The 17,348-nt window shown below is 43.9% G+C and overlaps 1 protein-coding gene across 2 annotated transcripts in view; it reads left to right on the plus strand.

The window, feature by feature from the left end:
- pacs1 (phosphofurin acidic cluster sorting protein 1) overlaps nt 1-17,348 on the plus strand; it is a 72,537-nt gene that overhangs the window by 47,842 nt on the left and 7,347 nt on the right. Inside the window, exons 5-19 of one of the 2 annotated variants that reach the window (XM_075451660.1) lie at nt 810-954; nt 1,041-1,132; nt 3,814-3,891; nt 6,183-6,242; nt 9,111-9,271; nt 9,491-9,584; nt 10,321-10,404; nt 10,572-10,693; nt 11,393-11,528; nt 11,817-11,921; nt 12,005-12,111; nt 14,833-14,987; nt 16,858-16,968; nt 17,049-17,151; nt 17,232-17,274. In XM_075451660.1, coding sequence (XP_075307775.1) covers nt 810-954; nt 1,041-1,132; nt 3,814-3,891; nt 6,183-6,242; nt 9,111-9,271; nt 9,491-9,584; nt 10,321-10,404; nt 10,572-10,693; nt 11,393-11,528; nt 11,817-11,921; nt 12,005-12,111; nt 14,833-14,987; nt 16,858-16,968; nt 17,049-17,151; nt 17,232-17,274 — 1,596 coding nt within the window. The remainder of the gene's footprint in view (nt 1-809; nt 955-1,040; nt 1,133-3,813; nt 3,892-6,182; nt 6,243-9,110; nt 9,272-9,490; nt 9,585-10,320; nt 10,405-10,571; nt 10,694-11,392; nt 11,529-11,816; nt 11,922-12,004; nt 12,112-14,832; nt 14,988-16,857; nt 16,969-17,048; nt 17,152-17,231; nt 17,275-17,348) is intronic. The other variant, XM_075451661.1, reaches the window with a different exon arrangement.

Below are 17,348 nucleotides of genomic sequence, written 5' to 3' on the forward strand. Positions count from 1 at the left end.
TCAGCTCATCACATATTGTATGTAAGAAGCTTTGAAAAAGCACAGCAACCTTGACCGTTTTTGCTTACTTCAAATAGGGACGGGTTAAAATAGGCTACAGCTATTCTAACATGATTTCTGCCGAAATAAGCGTAGCGGTCCAAAATTATAGCGTAGCGGGCCGTGACGCAAGTTTGCGCTAGCTAGAACCCTGCGCAGTATCAAAAAGCAGGTATATTTCTGGCCTAAGAATGAATGAATAGAATCCTTGGACAGCAAGCAACACTTTGCAGCCCTTTTTCTGGGTTTACATGAAGCTTGTGACAGTGAATCCTACAATGTTAAAAGTTATTTAGACCTATTAGTGGAGGACTGCCTCAGGGCTCAATGCTGGGACCACTGCCATTCATCACATATATTCATTATTCACTCACCGGCCACTTTGTCAGGTACACCTGCTCAGTTGCAGCTGATCGCATGGCCGCAGCTCAGTGCATTCAGAGGCTGATATTTAGATAACGGATGTTATCATTTTTATTTCCACGCTGCAGAATCTCATCTGGGAAGATGATTGTTTCTCGGAGCGTTTCAGGATTTTGTTCATTTCCCATACGAGGACGAGTTTACGGTTTGAGGGATTTTCTTGCTGTCGTGATGCTCCTCTGGCCTCTGTTACAGACACCGCCATCAGTCTCTTATATCAGCTGATTAATAGCAAAGCTTTACAGGTAGATTACAGAAGATTAAGAAGCCGAGGACACAAACGGATTTAATGCATCTTGCTCTAAAACTGTTTAAACGAGCATTTTTCCCCACTCTCATTACTCAAGGTGATGCAGCACCCCAGTGAGGGCGCCCAGGTCCTGGGCCTCCACAGCCAGCTGAAGGACGCCTCCGTGCCTGTGGCTGAGGTCAGAGTCTACTCCCTCTCCAGCCAGCCCATCGATCACGAAGGACCCAAAGCCAAGATGTCGGGTAATGTTGGCGCATCGGTCTCTCCTCACTCTGTAACAACCACAGACGGACGGGAATGAAGCAGCAGCCTTTCTCTCTCTCTCCAGATCGATCTCCAGACATCGACAACTACTCCGAGGAAGAGGAAGAGAGCTACTCGTCCGAACAGGAAGGCAGCGATGACCCTATTCATGGACAGGTGTGTTCCCGGCTCGCTTCTCCATGTTTGTGCTGTTCTGTGATGCTCTTTGCTGCCAGTGGTTCAAGGTTCTGCAGCTTTTTAACCATAGAAATGTCCAAAAACAGTGGTTTTTTTATCTGATTTCATTTTAATAATCAGTGGTTTTAGCATTCATAGAGCCAATAAACAGGGATGGCTTTGCAACCTAGTCCCATCTTTGTTTATCTAAGAGACGTTTCTTCGTTTATTGACTAGAAAAGTCTTTTCTATTATTGGTCTTTTGTTCCAGTGCTTGCATGAACGCTGGCAAAAACAAACTGCAGCGAGCTTCAGCAGAGCGCTTGTGGTTTCTTCTTTATTCCGTTACCTTCTGTCTCGGATTATGAGAGAGAAAGTGAAGACACTCTGGGGATGTGAGGGGGAGTCGGTGCCCGTCGGTGCGAAAGATTGAAAGGAGCGAGCAGACAGCACGGAGAGATGAGGCTCTGAGGGGCAGATTGAAAAGACTGAAAGGAGGGATGGGAGGAAGCTGTGCGGCTGGAGGGAGGATAAACAGGTGGGGGAGGGGTGCTGTACAGAGGTGAAGACACACTTCAACAGGGAGCAAAAAGGTCAAAGCTGGGGCCGATGATTCAGGATTTTATCTTCCTACACGGTCTTAAAACGCACGGGTGTGTTTATAGTGTTTTCTTAGTGATAAAAAATCAGTTTACTTTGCATTTATCCGTCAGTTTATCTGTCATTTAATGTCACCTCTCAATTTATTTATTATTTTGAAGCCTCAGTCTCTGCCGTTTGTGCACGTTTTCAGTAACTAAGAACCAGTGGATACTCTGTAAACTGGTCAGGTTGTATTGGCTTGAAAAATGAGTTCAGGGTTTGCAGTTGTTGTTGTTACCCACCCGTCTCTGCAGCCTGGTTCTCATCCAGCCAGCTGATGACCTCATTGAACTCCGACAAGACGCTCATCTTCATCTCTTATCCAAGAGAAGTGAAGCCCATGAGGAAGACTCGACATCCGTCCTTTGTCTTTATGTTCCTTTGTGGTTGTTGGAGCGGGGATGGGAGAATCTTTCACTGAAATCTCTACGGCTCAGTGCAGGATTTCACACCAACAGACACATGTGTATGTACGTCTGAGCAAAGATCACTGTTCACCGCTCACTGTTTTAGCGTTGCAGCCTAAATAAAATGCTGTGCATTGGTTTGGTGGTAAACTGTTATTATGGCAGATATTCAGCAACATGATTGCATACATGGTCAGAGTGTGAGATACCTGGGATCTGTTGGGTTTTAAAACCATTTAATAAACATCTAGACTGTGCACAGATGTCAGAAATGGCCAAAAATCGACGGCTCAAATAAAGCACAATTTACATGTTTAACAGCTCAAATACAGCACATTTTATGTTTAACAGCTCAAATACAGCACATTTTACACGTTTAACAGCTCAAATAAAGCACATTTTACATGTTTAACAGCTCAAATAAAGCACATTTTACATATTTAACAGCTCAAATAAAGCACATTTTACACGTTTAACAGCTCAAATACAGCACATTTTATATGTTTAACAGCTCAAATAAAGCACATTTTACATATTTAACAGCTCAAATAAAGCACATTTTACACATTTAACAGCTCAAATAAAGCACATTTTATATGTTTAACAGCTCAAATACAGCACATTTTACATGTTTAACAGCTCAAATAAAGCACATTTTACATGTTTAACAGCTCAAATACAGCACATTTTACATGTTTAACAGCTCAAAAAAAGCACATTTTACATGTTTAACAGCTCAAATAAAGCACATTTTACATGTTTAACAGCTCAAATAAAGCACATTTTACATGTTTAACAGCTCAAATAAAGCACATTTTACATGTTTAGCAGCTCAAATACAGCACATTTTATATGTTTAACAGCTCAAATACAGCACATTTTACACGATTTACACTTGAGAAATCTGGAAAATCATGGAAGTTGTGTAGGAACATCGTTTGTAGTTCTGGACATTATTTGTTTGGGTGATAATCGCGCTAACTTACCTTAATGTCAGCCTATTTGGCACTAAACTACACTGTTAAACGTGCTGAAGAACACGAACATTAAAGGGGCCACACAGTCCTGACAGTGAAGCCTGGAGGTGGAAGAGCAAGTCATCAGAAATGGATGTGAACATCTGGAGTCTTTGGGTGGAGGAGACGTACGGACAGGTGACCTTAAAAGGCTTTTTGTGATGTTAGTCGGTGTTTTCTCACGGAAAGGCCGAAGCAAAACGTACCGAATACTTCCAGACTTTAATAAACCGTCTGGCACAAGTTTCTACTCAAAGCGTGTCACAGAACTCCTGCACACACGGCCGGTGGGAACCAGTGGTGTAGTGTGTGGGCGGGGCTCTACACGAGTGGAGTTTTGCATTGGTGCTTAGGTTGCAAAATTACAGTTGTTAAGTCATCAGATCCACGTGCTTTTAATGGCTTTAAGACGACGCAGACCAAACCTTTTGGTGTGGCAGATTAATTGTTAGTTTTCAGTCATTTCATGCTCCAGAGTGCCATCAGCCTTTAAACCAACAACCTCTAAAACACTGTTTCCAACACTTTTATCTCCTCTTTCTCTCTATTTTCCCTCATTCTTGCCTTATTTCTCCCTAAACTGAACCACTTTTGTGCTTCTTTCTGCCTCCCTCAGTATCTATTTGACGAAGACGAGGAGGTGAGGAAGAAGAAGCCGAGACGTAAGCTGCCTTCCAATGCTGCCATCACCAGAGTAAGAAAAAAGACGTCCCCTGTCCTCATTTCTGTCTCGTTTTTGTGTCCAAAGCGAATGAATCTGAGGTGACTGGACTCGTCTCGGCTCTTTCAGCCTCCTTATCAGCCTGCCTCGTGTTAATGGTTGATCTATAAATCCATTTTCTCCCTCCAAGTCTATATACATGTAATTCCGGCCAATTTACTGGGAGGAAAGCTTTGGGATGAGCCACTGCAGCCGCTCGTTATGACCCTAACCACATCCTGGGATGCTTATTCCCACACTCTCACGCTCACGAACGCTCAACAAGGACGCAGGCTAATACTCGGTCATACAGATAGTATTAAAACTGAAGGCGCGCCTGTGATTTTACAGAAGGAAAGCAGTCTTTCTGGTGTGTCGGGGAGTTATTAAAGGAGCTCCAACACCACACACGTGTTGAGGCTTGAAGTTGACCCTCTTTGCTTCCTGCCTGGATGGAAGCTTTGCTCGTGGTGTTGAAACGTTCTCTTCTTCTTCCACCCATGAGAGAACAATCGTGCAAAGCTCTAATAAGTTCCCACGTGTCCAGATGTTGTTTTCTTCCATGAACAAAAAAAAAACCAGACCAACTGGGAGCGTTGATGGTTAATCTTATCATGGAGGTGCAGACCTTATGAATACGTTGCTGTTGTCTCACATTTCATTGTAGATCGGTGTCACACACAGAATTATCTCTTCTTTGACTTTCCACCATGTGATTTGCTTGAGAAAATAGAAGTTTTTATCTCTTCAATGCCAAAGAGTTTAAATTTCGCTGTTCTTTGAGGTGCATTGTAGCTCATGTGTGGTGATATTAAAGGAATAAATATCCTCGTATAGTCTCACAAACAATGCGTTATGAATAGGTTAATAAAACGGCGTTATTCTCATCATGGTGTTGGACGTTCCATCCGTCTTTCTGTTTTCATGTCACAGAGCACACAGGAAAAAATCAAAGTCTTACCAAGTATATTTGTCTCATTTCTAGTTAAAATATCTCATTACACTTAATATAAGACACAACTGCCTAACAAGTACTATTTCAGCCAGATATAGGGACTTGTTTGAAGACAATATATCTTGTTAAGTGAAAAAGTCTTGAAAACAAATTGTTTTGAGTCGCATATCATATGAAACAAGCTTTTTTTTTTACATTTGAAGAGGTTTTTAAGCTAATTTCAAGATCACTTTTATCTCAAAAGTCCCAAATATCACATTTTATTTCAAGAAATCTTGACAAGCCGATTTTCACTAGTACCATTGGCAGATTTTTATTTTTTATTTTTTTGCTTATTTCAAACAAATACGTCTCGTATTTGTTTTTTTTGTTTTTTAACTTATTTTTGGAGGGGCCTTTTGGCCAGTGCATAATTTGATTAATAATTTCCCCCCACATGACATGCTGCCCTGACACGCTGATGTTTGCGGTTATCCTCGTGTCTCTTCAAACGCAGACCCCCGGGTTTTCTGGGTTCCTCCTTTACCCCGAAACAGAGCTGGAGCAGCCCAGAGTCTGCAGCAAAAACCGATGGAACAGAGCGATTTAGGTGCAAACATGTCCATATAGTGCAGCTGAGTCCTGCATACTCCACATAGCTCCATTTATTCTCTACTTACTCTGAAAATTACCTTTATACGGGATGAGGTAATAAAGGATGCTGGCTTTTATTTAGAGACAGGTCTTAATTGTGTTGGTATTGAACTAATGCTGCTTTTACAAATGTTAGTTGAGCGGTTGCAGCTTTGCAGACCGCCCTGATGGCAGCTGATTAATGGCCCTTTTCAGCAGATAAAAGCTCTACGAGTCCACAGAGAGACACAGAAACAGTCTGCATGTGGATGGAGATATTTATAATGAAGAGGGAGGGCCGGGGAACATAAGCCAAAAATAATTGCTGCATTTAGAGAGAAAGTTGCTGAGTCATTCTTATTAAATATTGAATAAGCAATGTCTTTCTGTTCAAAGTGCTTTGCAATCAGCCAGGCAAACATCTGTGTGAGACGGGCTGACTTGATGACTCCCACGCTTCCAGATATTCCACTTTCACAACGCCGGACAGAAGGAGCGCCATAAATTCCACTTTTCGCCTTCAGAAATATGTTCTGATGCTGTTTCCATTAACCGCTGCCGTTCTGAGTCATAAAGCGTGAAAAGCGAGCTCGATGATCGCTGTGATATCTCGCTCCTGTCGGCTCTTCCTCGGCCCGTCCTCGCTACACGCTCACACAAAAAAACACGACCCCGCCTGTCCTCGCTGATTCATGTTCTCCATCTTCGTCCTCCACAGCAACCCAACATCAAGCAGAAGTTTGTCGCCCTGCTGAAGAGGTTCAAAGTCACGGATGAGGTAGGTTCTGTCTTTCTTTCCCTTTCAGCCTCACTGGCGGGTTTCAGCGTGTCGACGTGCATTTCCCTTTCGCTCTGACACGCGGAGACGTGCGTGGGAGAGGTGGCAGAACAGCTGAGATTCAGCTGCCAGCTTAAAAAAACAAACATTATCATTTGAAATAGAACAGAGGTGTGATTAACGTGTTGTTTTGGCATCTGTCTGTTGTTTAAAATGTTACTTTTACTGATTAAAATTTCATGTTGGTGTTCTTTCTTTATTTGTTGAATGTTTTGAGTTGAACCTTTTTAGTTTTTATTGCCATGCTCATTCAACATTGTGACAAAAATAAAGGAGCAGTGGAATTACTACTCACACAGTGTGTGATTAACATCTCGTCCTCCAGAGACGACCACCAAAGAGGAGATGTTGCCATAGTTTTCAGTGGTTAACTGTAAGAATTATGATGAAATCGATCAGAATCGTCTCATAGTGCTGCTCTGAAGTCATTTCATCCAATATATAAGTAAGAGTCTTATAAGTGACACTGATTGCAGTGATTTTTGGAAATCATTACAACCCATCAAAGCAGTCGATGTCAGCGGAAAGAGGAGAAAAGTTATGTAGATTCAGACAATCTGTGTAATCCCTTCAGGTTTTAGAGCAACATGTCTTCTTTCCTTAGAGATCGCTGCTTATTTCAGCAAATAAAGCACATTTTACATGTTTAACGGTTCAAATAAAGCACAATTTACATGTTTAACAGCTCAAATAAAGTACATTTTACATGTTTAACAGTTCAAATACAGCACATTTTACATGTTTAGCAGCTCAAATAAAGCACATTTTACATAGTTAACAGCTCAAATACAGCACATTTTATATGTTTAACAGCTCAAATAAAGCACATTTTACATGTTTAACAGCTCAAATAAAGCACATTTTACATGTTTAACAGCTCAAATACAGCACATTTTATATGTTTAACAGCTCAAATAAAGCACATTTTACATGTTTAACAGCTCAAATACAGCACATTTTATATGTTTAACAGCTCAAATAAAGCACATTTTACATGTTTAACAGCTCAAATACAGCACATTTTACATAGTTAACAGCTCAAATACAGCACATTTTACATAGTTAACAGCTCAAATACAGCACATTTTACATGTTTAACAGCTCAAATACAGCACATTTTACATAGTTAACAGCTCAAATACAGCACATTTTACATGTTTAACAGTTCAAATAAAGCACATTTTACATGTTTAACAGCTCAAATACAGCACATTTTACATAGTTAACAGCTCAAATACAGCACATTTTACATGTTTAACAGCTCAAATACAGCACATTTTACATAGTTAACAGCTCAAATACAGCACATTTTACATGTTTAACAGCTCAAATACAGCACATTTTACATGTTTAGCAGCTCAAATACAGCACATTTTACATAGTTAACAGCTCAAATACAGCACATTTTATGTTTAACAGCTCAAATACAGCACATTTTACATGTTTAACAGCTCAAATACAGCACATTTTACATGTTTAGCAGCTCAAATACAGCACATTTTACATGTTTAACAGCTCAAATACAGCACATTTTACATGTTTAACAGCTCAAATACAGCACATTTTACATGTTTAGCAGCTCAAATACAGCACATTTTACATAGTTAACAGCTCAATTACAGCACATTTTACATGTTTAACACCTCAAATACAGCACATTTTACATGTTTAACAGCTTAAATACAGCACATTTTACATGTTTAACAGCTCAAATAAAGCACATTTTATGTTTAACAGCTCAAATACAGCACATTTTACATAGTTAACAGCTCAAATAAAGCACATTTTACATGTTTAGCAGCTCAAATACAGCACATTTTACATAGTTAACAGCTCAAATACAGCACATTTTACATAGTTAACAGCTCAAATAAAGCACATTTTACATGTTTAGCAGCTCAAATACAGCACATTTTACATAGTTAACAGCTCAAATACAGCACATTTTATGTTTAACAGCTCAAATACAGCACATTTTACATGTTTAGCAGCTCAAATAAAGCACATTTTATGTTTAACAGCTCAAATACAGCACATTTTACATAGTTAACAGCTCAAATACAGCACATTTTACATGTTTAGCAGCTCAAATACAGCACATTTTACATAGTTAACAGCTCAAATACAGCACATTTTACACGTTTAACAGCTCAAATACAGCACATTTTACATGTTTAATAGCTCAAATAAGCACATTTTACATGTTTAATAGCTCAAATACAGCACATTTTACATGTTTAATAGCTCAAATACAGCACATTTTACATGTTTAACACCTCAAAGGCTCCATAGCAGCAGAAGCCATGTGCTAAACTGACCCGCCTGCACTGCAGACCGGTCACATGACCCACTGTTGAACAGTCCTAAATCAGAGTGGGATCAATTATTCATGAATATTTTACAGTTTTTGTATGCATGATTGTGCATGTTTCCGTGCATGAGCACATGTTAAACCCAGCTTAAGATCGGTGCCATAACTGGGCTGGAGTGTTGTGATTTATTAGTGGAGCAGCTGAGCAGTCTGACCCACTCTGATTTTAAACGGGTCACTTTGGCTCAAAAGCATCTCACTCGTCTCCCTTTTACTCGTCACCTGCAGTGAAGTCTCAGCCTCTGAGCCTGGTGGGAACATTTTGATGTTGGCAGTGAGCCCCGCTGAGCATTACAGTTGGGATCAGCACATCTCCCTTTACAGGAAGTTATTGGTGCTCAGTTTCAGGAAAAGGCTGCCGTTCACATGTTTTTATACGCGTACACAAGCGACAGACGGAGCTGGATAAGTGGAAACTCTCTCTGTGTCCCTTCCAGGTGGGATTTGGTCTGGAGCATGTTTCGAGGGAGCAGATCCAGGAGGTGGAGGAGGACCTGGACGAGCTGTACGACAGCCTGGAGATGTACAACCCCAGTGACAGCGGGCCAGAGATGGAGGAGACCGACAGCATCCTCAGCACACCCAAACCCAAGCTGAGGTAAGAGCAGAAGCACAGAGCCGTGAGGCCGCTGTATTCCCTCACAGACGTTTGGTCTGTGACGATCGATGCTGCAGTCGGTACCACGGAGACTCCTCCAGAGCGCCCTCTGTTGGTCAGAGCTGCTCTTTTGATTAAAATTCTAACATAAAGCAGAGTTCTGTCGGTTTGAAACAGAGTTCCTGACAAAGGCGCTTTCTTTCCTCTCCGTTTGCTCAGGCCGTTCTTTGAGGGGATGTCTCAGTCCAGCTCGCAGACGGAGATCGGCAGCCTGAACAGCAAAGGCAGTTTGGGCCGAGATACTTTCAGTCCGGTGAGTAGCTCTGAGGACACAGGCTGCATGTTGCTCTCCAGTAACTGCATAACACTTCTGATCTGAGGCCCAGTGAGGGTGTGAAGCAGTTAAAACTATTAAAAGTAAACTCAATCATACAGCGTTAACCTCATAGAAGTTTCCAAGATGACAAATAAGCAGCACCCCGCTCGGGTTACTTAAAGAGTGCACGCTCAGATGAAGCTACAAGTATGATAAAACACCGTGTGACACTACTTTGAGGCGGTAAAAACCCAGAATCTAAAGCCACAGGGCAGCAGATTGCAAATGATCATAAATGTTTCAAGCGAACATTTTGCTTAATGGAGCAGAAATCTAATAACTCTTTAACAGGCAGCGTCTGCTGAATAAACTGGAGTCTCTGCTGCGATCTGGCACAAGCAGCTTTATCACATCTTGTCGTGGTGGTGCTGAAATAAGCCTGTAGCTTTGTGACTACTGTTGGCACGCATCCTGAGACATTTGTTCAGCAGAAAAGGCGACTTTCACTTGAATAAACGCATTTTTATCTGATTAATTTTAAACGCTCTGCAAGGCTTAAAGTTACCAGTGAGAACTAACACCCTCAGGACTCCCCCACTGCTCTCTTAGGTTGGTTTGGATGTTTTTCCCGTGAAGCAGAGCGCTGTGGCTGCATAATGACCTCATTTCTTTTTGTTTATTGTATCCTGAGTCTCTTTGAGCCCATCTGACTGCGGCTCCCTCATCTTTCCAGCAGGGGGAGCAGCCTCCTCTAGAGAAGATGAAACCCTCCCGCAGCCGCAACCTGGATGAGATCCCATCTGAGACTGACACTCTGGTACGAATTTCCCTGTTTTTACGAGAGCCGGTGGGACGGTGGGAGAGCTAATGCAGGGTTGGGATCTCAGTTAATGTCACTCTGAGGGGGGATCTGCTTCAGATTGAAGGAACTGAGAAAGCAAAAGACGACGTTTGACACAAACTGTCTCTCTTTTGGACTCGTAGGAGCTGACGGATCAGGAGCTGTTTGCTGAGGTGGGCCCCTGCATCACCGTGTCAGTGGCAGAGAAACCCCGTACGCCCATGAAGAGCAGCAAGAATGAAATCCCGCCCCTGTCGTCACCAAGGTAACAAATCTGCCTAATTAAAAACGCCTCCGGGTAAACTGAAATATTTTGCACGTGTATCTACTGAACTTTTTAGTTGACTCTGGGAAAAATCTACTTTGCTCTAACCTGAGGTCACGCCTCAATTTTTATTAGAACTACGTGTTAAGCCTCTTCGCCTGTGGCTTAACTTAGGTTTGTATCCTGGTTCTTTCAGATAAACTCCTGCTGCTGTTTCTGAAATATAAAGACACAACAAGAAAGGCTGAAAATGGTTCTTACAGTAACATTACTGAGTCTAAATAGACATAAAAATACCTAAAGATGTGATATATATTCCAGAGAAGGACACAAAACAATCATAAGTAGGTATGAAATTACTGTAAGGAGATGGAAAACGAGGTGAAAGGGAAATGAAATGCAGCACAAAACTAAAATAAAAGGCAAAGGACTCCAAAGAGATAGAAAACAACCTGAGTGAGGCATTAAAAACAACCATTAAGAGCTGGAAAATGATCTCAGCAACAGATGAAATGACCACAAAAGGACCTTTTTTAATGTAGTAGTCCGTCTGTGCTGTGGTTAATATTTCCAAGTAAGGAAACGAATCGGCTAATGTAGGTTTTTAAACTACGGACATGAACTTTCTGAGCCGCCATCATGTAGTTTTTACAGGTGAAAGTGTGAACACGGCTGGTTTAACTGGACTTTTTCCTGCAGGCTGGACGGAGGCCACACGCCCCGGCAGAAACGCAGCAGCACTCCGATGAAGGAGAGACAGCTGTCCAAACCTCTCAGTGAACGCACCAACAGCTCCGACTCGGAGAGATCCCCGGAGCTGGGACACAGCACGCCGGTACAGCAACCCGAGCCACAGTTAGACTTTTCATTCTCCATCTCTCCAGCATCTAATTATAAGCTGCACAGAGACGTGCATCCACACAAAGGGCTTAAACGTGAAAACGGCTGCCTGTGCGCGCCGCCTCCTCTGCCCACATGCTTCTCTCAGAGTAAAGAAAACACGCATTCTGCTAATGTACGACCCGCCTGGAGCTCAGGGATGAATTATGCATGTGCTGATGAGTCATCCGGAGGGTAAATGTGTCCCTACGAGGGGTTTCATCTGCTCTGGATGTGTGTGCAGGTCCTGAGGAAAGCCATGTACGATCAGCTGAACCAGATCTTGCTGTCGGACTCTGCGCTCCCAGAGAGCCTCATCCTGGTCAACGGCACCGACTGGCAGGGGCAGGTAAGCCTCGGAGCGTCCCGCCACAATGTCCGGTTTCCCCTTTCCATCGCACCCCTGACTCCTCGTGTGTCGGTTTGCTGCAGTATGTTGCAGAGCAGCTCCAAGGACAGAGACACCCGGTGGTGTGCACCTGCTCGGCGGCTGAAATCCAGGCGGTGCTGTCCGCCGTGCTCACGCGCATCCAGAAGTTGTGAGTTTCGTTGTTCTTATTCTCCACTCCCTGGTTGTCAGGACAACTCAACACTGGCTGTGTTCGAAACCGCCTACTACAAACTGCACACTTCCATACTGCATACTGCATACTCATCAATCAGACAGTATGCAGAGTGTTTACCCACAATGCATTTTGCGAGCCGAAATCAGCCGGCCTGAAGCTGATTTCGCTTAAGCTCTAAACTCTGTAAACTTTAGCAACATTTGAAACATTTTCAGGCCAGAAAGTAGTCGTTTAGATCCCCAACGTGTTGAAAACCTGACAAAATACCGGCTATTTACAATTTTGTGCTACTAAAGCTACGAAAGCTAGCCGCAGTGAGCAACGCACTTCCGGTTATTTTCACAAAATAAAATACCCGTTGCCTTTTATCATAGGGAAAGCCATTAGGATACAATTGGTGCTTTTGTTTTGAAAACAGGAAGTGAACCTACCCTCGTTGTAGCTAGCTTGAAACTGCCGTTTTGACAGGAAATGACGATCGGCGACGTCACGTTGCGTTGCATCTTGGGTAGTTTGAGTATGAGTAGTAACCTCATGATGCATACCCAACATTTCGGAGAATCTAGTATGCATCTGGGAACTTCTCGCTTACTCAAACTCACATACTAACTCAAAAAGTTAGTAGGAGTAGTAGGAGAAGTATGCGGTTTCGAACACAGCCTCTGTCTCATCCTCTGTTTCTGTTTGACCTTTGACCCCATATCATCAGTTGTTTTAGCTTTGTTTCCACATAAACACACACAACCTTTAACCCTTCCTCTGCTTAAAGGATAAGACCGGTTTTTTGACATTGGGCCCTTGATTTCACATTATAACATGATGTTCTACTCACCCCTGCTTGTTGTTGGTCATTTGGAGCTGTTCCGAAGATATTCGCGAGGCGTCTGGCTGCTCTCTTGAGATATTCGGCCATGAAACGGTTTCCTATGGGCAAGCTCATACAGGCACAAACTATGCTGTTTATAATTTATTAATTACTCTACACCAGCACTGATAACGTGGAGGTGCGTCGCTTACTTAAAAAAATCCGGGTTACTAATTTTGAATTTTAGCCGAATGAATAAATAGGCAGCAGGTCTGTGGGCTGCCTGTGGCAGTAGCACGACGATGACGTCAGTAACACCCACTTTACGACAAAAAAATCAAAATTACAATAACCCGGATTTTTTTAAGTAAGCGACGCATCTCCACGTTATCAGTTCTAGTGTAGAGTAATTAATAAATTATAAACAGCATAGTTTGTGCCTGTATGAGCTTGCCCATAGGAAACCGTTTCATGGCCGAATATCTCAAGAGAGCAGCCAGACGCCTCTCGAATATCTTCGGAACAGCTCCAAATGACAAACAACAAGCAGGGGTGAGTAGAACATCATGCTATAATGTGAAATCAAGGGCCCCATGTCAAAAAACCGGTCTTATCCTTTAATGTCCGTCTCTGTTTAATTCTCACATTATGTCCAGTTGAACACATTTACCCATCAATCCAGAACATTTCTATCAGATATTGGGTCAGATTTGTTTTGTTTTGCACATTTTTAAACAGTCCGTGCTGTATTGAGGCCACACGAGGTTTAATCTGACAGACGCTGGCATTTAAGCGTGGCTCGAGGAATTAAATGTCACATTTGCATGATTCTAAAAATATAAAATCGAACGTAGGACAAATAAAGATAAAGGAAACATCACAATGAGACCAAAATCTGGTGTATTTATAGTCTCCAGACTGAGGATAGTCCATCTTTTATTATCTTATAAAGTAGATTAACTGCCTGGGATGTTATTTTCTCCATAAACACTTTCCAATAGAGACCTTTAACCTTAAGATGAAGCCTTTAAAATGTTTAAACGTTCTGTAAAAGAAGGGAAAATCTTTCGAAAAGAAAATCCTCTTTAGTGACGGCGGATAGAGCAGAATCACTGAATCTTCCTCCATTTATTACCTGCATAAAACCATCTATTTGTGGTTTTAAGTGTTCTTTAAGTGTTGTTTAAATCTTTAAATGATGCGTTTAAATGAGTTATTTTAGTAAAACTTACATTTAAAAGATTTAGATAAACTTTAAATATACATCTCAACTCCTTCTCACATAGCTGCCTCCTTTAATTTGCACTTCGTGGTTCCTCACAGGGCAACATACCAGCTTATTAATATGTAACCAGCAAGGTAATAAATCCGCAGGCGTCCCATCTGCAGAGCCTCTGCATTTAGCTTTCTGAACAAAGTGGGGCTAAAACGACCCCGCCAGCCACACACGCCTTCCCTCATGTGACGCTGCAGCTCTCCGTTAACCAGGAACATCCCCAATTAAAACCCTTCCTGGTCGACCAGCAGTTTAAAACGAGCAGTCGGTGCCCAAATATATTCTAAACATGGGTGAACATATGAGTTCAGGCAAAATATTTAGATTCATCTTCAAATAATTTATCTTATCGAATAGAATGATTCAACTTAAAGTGATTATGACATCGAACATGTGGCCCATTTCTTATAAAATACTGGTATTTACCATCATTTAACCTGGAAATACCAGGATATAAGTTTGTTTGAGGGTTTTATAGAAGGTTAAATCTCAGCTGTTGACTGAACTTTCAGTGGTTTATTCATGACCAAATTAAATAATTTATGAATGTTGCTCAGAGAAAAAGAAAACCAGAGTTGTCCTGAAAGCATCCTTTCCCTCTGTCCCCCCGCAGCTGTAACTGTAACTCCTCCATGCCCAGAGCAGTGAAGGTGGCGGCGGTGGGCGGCCAGAGTTATCTGGGCGCCATCCTGCAGTTCTTCGTCACTCAGCTGGCCAACAAGACGTCCGACTGGCTCAACCACATGCGCTTCCTGGTGGTGCCTCTGGGTGAGTGATCTTTGTTTTAGGTGGCCATTAGGTGGCCCTTTAGGTGGCCGTTAGGTGGCTTTTAGGTGGCTGTTAGGTGGTCTTTAGGTGGCCGTTAGGTGGCCGTTAGGGGCCCGTTAGGTGGCCCTTTAGGTGGCCGTTAGGTGGCTGTTAGGTGGCTGTTAGGTGGCCTTTAGGTGGCTGTTAGGCAGCCTTTAGGTGGCTGTTAGGTGGCCTTTAGGTGGCCGTTAGGTGGCCTTTAGGTGGCCGTTAGGTGGCTGTTAGGTGGCTGTTAGGCGGCCTTTAGGTAGCTGTTAGGCAGCCTTTAGGTGGCTGTTAGGCGGCCTTTAGGCGGCCTTTAGGTGGCCGTTAGGTGGCCCTTTAGGTGGCCGTTAGGTGGCCCTTTAGGTGGCCTTTAGGTGGCCGTTAGGCGGCCTTTAGGTGGCCGTTAGGTGGCTGTTAGGCAGCCTTTAGGTGGCCCTTTAGGTGGCTGTTAGGTGGCCCTTTAGGTGGCCTTTAGGTGGCTGTTAGGCAGCCTTTAGGTGGCCCTTTAGGTGGCTGTTAGGTGGCCTTTAGGTGGCCGTTAGGTGGCTGTTAGGTGGCTGTTAGGCGGCCTTTAGGTAGCTGTTAGGCAGCCTTTAGGTGGCTGTTAGGCGGCCTTTAGGTGGCCGTTAGGTGGCTGTTAGGCAGCCTTTAGGTGGCCGTTAGGTGGCTGTTATGTGGCTGTTAGGCGGCCTTTAGGTGGCTGTTATGTGGCTGTTAGGCAGCCTTTAGGTGGCTGTTAGGTGGCTGTTAGGTGGCCGTTAGGTGGCTGTTATGTGGCTGTTAGGCGGCCTTTAGGTGGCTGTTAGGCAGCCTTTAGGTGGCTGTTAGGTGGCTGTTATGTGGCTGTTAGGCGGCCTTTAGGTGGCCGTTAGGTGGCCCTTTAGGTGGCCGTTAGGTGGCCCTTTAGGTGGCCTTTAGGTGGCCGTTAGGCGGCCTTTAGGTGGCCGTTAGGTGGCTGTTAGGCAGCCTTTAGGTGGCCCTTTAGGTGGCTGTTAGGTGGCCCTTTAGGTGGCCTTTAGGTGGCTGTTAGGCAGCCTTTAGGTGGCCCTTTAGGTGGCTGTTAGGTGGCCTTTAGGTGGCCGTTAGGTGGCTGTTAGGTGGCTGTTAGGCGGCCTTTAGGTAGCTGTTAGGCAGCCTTTAGGTGGCTGTTAGGCGGCCTTTAGGTGGCCGTTAGGTGGCCGTTAGGTGGCTGTTAGGCAGCCTTTAGGTGGCCGTTAGGTGGCTGTTATGTGGCTGTTAGGCGGCCTTTAGGTGGCTGTTATGTGGCTGTTAGGCAGCCTTTAGGTGGCTGTTAGGTGGCTGTTAGGTGGCCGTTAGGTGGCTGTTATGTGGCTGTTAGGCGGCCTTTAGGTGGCTGTTAGGCAGCCTTTAGGTGGCTGTTAGGTGGCTGTTATGTGGCTGTTAGGCGGCCTTTAGGTGGCTGTTAGGCAGCCTTTAGGTGGCTGTTAGGTGGCCCTTTAGGTGGCTGTTAGGCAGCCTTTAGGTGGCTGTTAGGCAGCCTTTAGGTGGCTGTTAGGTGGCCTTTAGGTGGCCCTTTAGGTGGCCTTTAGGTGGCTGTTAGGCAGCCTTTAGGTGGCTGTTAGGTGGCCCTTTAGGTGGCTGTTAGGCAGCCTTTAGGTGGCCTTTAGGTGGCTGTTAGGCAGCCTTTAGGTGGCCCTTTAGGTGGCCTTTAGGTGGCCGTTAGGTGGTTGTTAGGCGAGCTGAGTCAGACTGCTGAAAGCTTATATCCTGATTATGCTTGTTCAGTTCTCCGGACGTCCTCACGGGGAGTTAATTGTGACCACGATGATTGGATTTTTGGCACCCAATCTCAAAAACATGTGCATGTTTATGTCTTTTTAATCAGGCTCCCATCCCGTTGCTAAGCATCTCGGAGCCCTTGACAACCGCTACAGCTCCTCTTTCCTGGATGGAGCTTGGAGAGACGTGTTCAGCCGCACTGAGCCACCTCAGACGGGTACCGCATGTTCGATCACCATCTCTCCGTCCGAACAGATTCAGTACAGTCCACTAATGAGTCTCGTATTTCACCTCCAGATCAGTTGGATGTAGCAGGACGAATCACGCAGTACATCAGCGGAGCCACAGTCACACACCAGCTGCCCATCGCCGAGGCCATGCTCACCTGCAAACACAGGACGTGAGTGCAGACGCACGCCAAGACCGACCGGATCGGGTCAGACTTTCATAAACAGCCTCTGTTCTTTCTCTCTTTTCCAGGCGAGACGAAGACTCCTACCAGAAGTTCATTCCTTTTATCGGGGTGAGGTTTTAACAGCAGATGTTACTGCAGTGTGCCGCTCATCACTGGCGTGTTTCCCTGACAATCACCCCTTT

Source organism: Odontesthes bonariensis, chromosome 19, assembly GCF_027942865.1.
Source record: "Odontesthes bonariensis isolate fOdoBon6 chromosome 19, fOdoBon6.hap1, whole genome shotgun sequence".
NCBI classification, from domain to species: domain Eukaryota; kingdom Metazoa; phylum Chordata; class Actinopteri; order Atheriniformes; family Atherinopsidae; genus Odontesthes; species Odontesthes bonariensis.